The sequence below is a fragment of the Austrofundulus limnaeus genome, unplaced genomic scaffold (assembly GCF_001266775.1).
Source record: "Austrofundulus limnaeus strain Quisiro unplaced genomic scaffold, Austrofundulus_limnaeus-1.0 Scaffold339, whole genome shotgun sequence".
NCBI classification, from domain to species: domain Eukaryota; kingdom Metazoa; phylum Chordata; class Actinopteri; order Cyprinodontiformes; family Rivulidae; genus Austrofundulus; species Austrofundulus limnaeus.
The window spans coordinates 628,142-632,230 of NW_013952741.1; the positions used below are offsets into that span (position 1 = coordinate 628,142).

General features: G+C 41.7%; 1 protein-coding gene across 1 annotated transcript in view; it reads right to left on the reverse strand.

Annotated features, from left to right (window-relative positions):
- kdm5bb (lysine demethylase 5Bb) overlaps positions 1-4,089 on the reverse strand; it is a gene marked incomplete in the record, with an annotated part of 35,691 nt that overhangs the window by 23,924 nt on the left and 7,678 nt on the right. Inside the window, 4 exon segments of the mRNA XM_014022708.1 lie at positions 591-712; positions 2,277-2,370; positions 2,482-2,625; positions 3,479-3,535. Coding sequence (XP_013878162.1) covers positions 591-712; positions 2,277-2,370; positions 2,482-2,625; positions 3,479-3,535 — 417 coding nt within the window.

Consider the following 4,089-nt stretch of genomic DNA (forward strand, 5'->3'; position numbering starts at 1 on the left):
GTGTGTGTGTGTGTGTGTGTGTGTGTGTGTGTGTGTGTGTGTGTGTGTGTGTGTGTATTTTTGGCCCGATCTAAACTCTGTGACACAGCAACCACAGTTTAAATCTTGAAGCACAAAGAGGATGTGTAAGTTAATTCAGTTTGTTTTATGACTGATAGACTCCATGTTTTTTACTGTGGGWGAGGAGAAGGCAGCTTCTACCACAGCAACCGTCGACAATGCTATGGCTAACTCCTGAATCTCTGCAGGGTGTGTCTCTACCGAGAGGCTTTTATACCGAACACGGTGCTGTGAGACATCACACAGTACCAGCAACGTCATACGGTACTTTTTGAACGAATAACGAAATTCAAATGTAGTAGTCAAAGTTGAACCCATTGAAAGCAGCACAAAGACGTTTTTAGACACAATATTGTACATTTAAACAATTTTAGACCAAAATGTTGATTTTTAGTCATAAATAGAAAGGTATTATTACCCTTAGGGCACAGTTTAGACAGTTTATCTGCAAAAAAAGGTTGATTTTGGGGTAAGTTGCCCAACAGGGCAGGTAAAGAAAAAGAATCTTGTCGAACCCTGCTTGTACTCACTGGACTTGGGGGAACAGGAGGAATCATCATCTTCTTGTACCGTGACTTAAATTTGTCAACTTCAGTTATTGGTTCCTTAAACTCCACCGGCTCCTGTTTCACTGGAATGGGAATCAGTTTTTCTGCAAGACAACAAGAAGCACCTCTCTTACCAAGTCTGGCACTTGTGTTGTAACGTTCATTTCTGCAAAAACTATGGAAACATTTTCCTTTAGCTCCACATTAAAAAAAATGCAAAATCAAAATAATTACGAGTTAATTCTTTTTATTTGTTTGATTTTGTGTTTGAGTTTTTAGCATGTTCGAAAATTCAACTATAATGTTAAAAAATATAAAGGTACAGATGTTTATCTGTCAGCTTATCAGAGCCCAGAAGAATTACGTTTTATAAATATTCAAATCAGAGGGACACATACACTCACCGGCCACTTTATTAGGTACACCTGTCCAACTGCTCATTAACACACATGTGGATTCAGCCAATCACATGGCAACAACTTAATGCATTTAGACACGTAGACATGGCCAAGACAATCTGCTGCAGTTCAAACTGAGCATCAGAATGGAGAAGAAATGTGATTTAAGTGACTTTGAACGTGGCATGGTTGTTGGTGCCAGACGGGCTGGTCTGAGTATTTCAVAAACTGCTGATCTACTGGGATTTTCACCCACAACCATCTCTAGGGTTTACAGAGAATGGTCCGAAAAAGAGTAAATATCCAGTGAGCGGCAGTTCTGTGGGAGCAAATGCCTTGTTGATGTCAGAGTTCAGAGGAGAATGGCCAGACTGGTTGGAGCTGATAAAACAGCAACAATAACTCAACAGAGGTTTGCAGAAGAGCAGCTCTGAACAAAACACATTGAATCTTGAGGAGGATGGGCTACAGCTGCCGAGGACCACACCGGGTGCCACTCCTGTCAGCTAAGAACAGGAAACTGAGGCTAACTCACACAGGCTCACCAGAACTGGACAATAGAAGATTGAAAAACGTTGCCTGGTCTGATGAGTCTGGATTTCTGCTGCGACATTCGGGTCAGAATTTGGCAGCAACAACATGAAAGCATGGATCCATCCAGCCTTGTATCAAGAGTTCAGGCTGGTGGTTGTGCAGTGGTGTGGGGGATATTTTCCTGGCACACCTTAGGCCCATTAGTACCAACTGAGCATGGTGTCAACGCCACAGCCTACCTGAGTATTGTTGCTGACCATGTCCATCCCTTTATGACCACAGTGTACCATCTTCTGATGACTACTTCCAGCAGGATAAAGCTCCATGTCATAAAGTGAATCATCTCAGACTGGTTTCTTGAACACAACGCGTTCACTGTAATGGAATGGCTCCACAGTCACCAGATCTCAATCCAATAGAGCATCTTTGAGATGTGGTGGAACGGGAGATTCACATCATGGATGTGCAGCCGACAAATCTGCAGCTACTGTGTGATGCTATCATGTCAATATGAACCAGACTGTCCGAGGAATGTTTCCAGTACCTTGATGAATCTATGCACCCAAGGATTAAGGCAGTTCTGAAGGCAAAGGGGGGTCCAACCTGGTACTAGCAAGGTGAAACTAATAAAATGGCAGTTGAGTGTATGAAAAAAGTATTGATTAATGAATATTACCATACATGCTGTAGGATCTATAAGAACGACTGGTCTTCACTCTGAAATGAGGAGTCTGACCTGGTTCTGGTTTGGCAACAAAAGAGCCCATCCTCCGCCTCAGGTTCGGCCTGCTCTCACCCACCTCACCTGGTTCAGTCTTCACACAGATAGTCTGCACACACAAAAAGAAGAAGTGAAGCGTTGCAGAACAAAAACTGGTGTGACGGTGGAAACATGTGGTGAACAGTGAAGTCTGAGCTGTCAGGTGTCTGAAGACGCCCACCTCACACTTCATGCGCTTGGCTCGGCGAGCACCGGGACTAGAGTCAGGCGCTGGAGCCGGCTGCCTCGGAACCTGAACCAGGTCCTGCACCTTATGTTCCTTGATTTCTGGGCTCTCCGGGGGCTGGACAAGCTTCTGAACGCACTGAGGGGGAAACAGTGAGCCCGTTTATAACCCAGAGTCGTTAAAAGGCATTTAGGTGCCTGACTGGAAACACCTAAAAATACTTAAGCGTTGATGAGGAAATCCAAAACACAGGAAGTGGAAGAACATTGTCACGTTTGAAATGGTTCTATAGTTCTGGCTTTACAGGAATAGATCAGGTTTTAAGTACAGCTAGTATCAAATGTGGCTGAAAGACATCTCAGAAAGGGTTTGATGTTGCAGCAGAAAGACAAAAGGTCAACAGAAGGATGTGGTTAGTGAGAGTTTGTAACCTCAAACATATCAAGTCAACAAGGCGACAGACTAGAACTCAGCAGTGGAATACAGGTTGGATAGGCTGATTTACTCAACTAAGTGATAGATAAGTGTGTGCACATAACTTAGTCCAAACTAATAAAAAGAGATGTGACATTAACTTCTGTCAATAAATAAGAATTAATTTAAAGGAACAATCTGATCACAGTACTTAAACATAAACTGCCACTTCAGCACCAGACTACCTAGCTATGCTAAAAACAGTTATGTTTAGGTTATTAGTGTCAAAAGGAAAAAAGAAATTCCAGTTTGTGACCTAATTGCCTCTGCTGCCTGACACACAAACAAAACCACCACACGTTCATATCTCTGCCACGAAGGCTGCTGAATTCAGGTGGTGATATCTGGGTCAACACGCCTTAAACTGCTCCTAAAGTTACAATGAGTCTGTAAAACTGAACCAAGTCTCGACAATGTCTGTATGTATAACTCTGTTAGGAAAAAAAAAACAGATAACATGTTTTTGTTAATTTCATGGCAGAGCAGAGGGTTTTTTTTAGTCATGACACAAACGTACCTTTTCAAGTTCAGGATCAGCCTCCAAACCCAACTGTTTGGAAGCTGGATCTGGTGCCTGAGGAAGAAGAGAGCTTTGGTCGTTAAAGGTTTTAGAGGGACTTGTCCCAAGAGGCCATGCAAGAACCAGTTCTGTGGTTTAGAGTGAGCTCTCTGGTTTTAAGGCTTTCGATTGTAAATGCAATTTAAAAACAAAATGTAACAAGAGGGTCCCGACTGCAGATCTCGCCCATCAGAACCCCCAGTCAGGTTTGAGCAAGAAGATATCTAAAACCTTCACTTTTTCACTTTAACAGTCTTCCAAATCTTTGAAATCACATGAACAAAAAAAATCCTTTATTTATATTATTTTAAGGTCTTCTAACTGTTCTTTTGAAAACTAAAAGAGAACATAAACTGTATGATTTATTATAGTAGTATTATCACACATACAGCGGGTAAAATAAGTATTGAACACGTCACCATTTTTCTCAGTAAATATATTACTAGAGGTGCTAATGACATGAAATTTTCACCAGATGTTGGTAACAACCTAAGTGATCCATACATACAAAGAAATCAAACCATAAATGTCCAAAAATGAAGTTATTTGTAGTGATGTAACATTTGAAG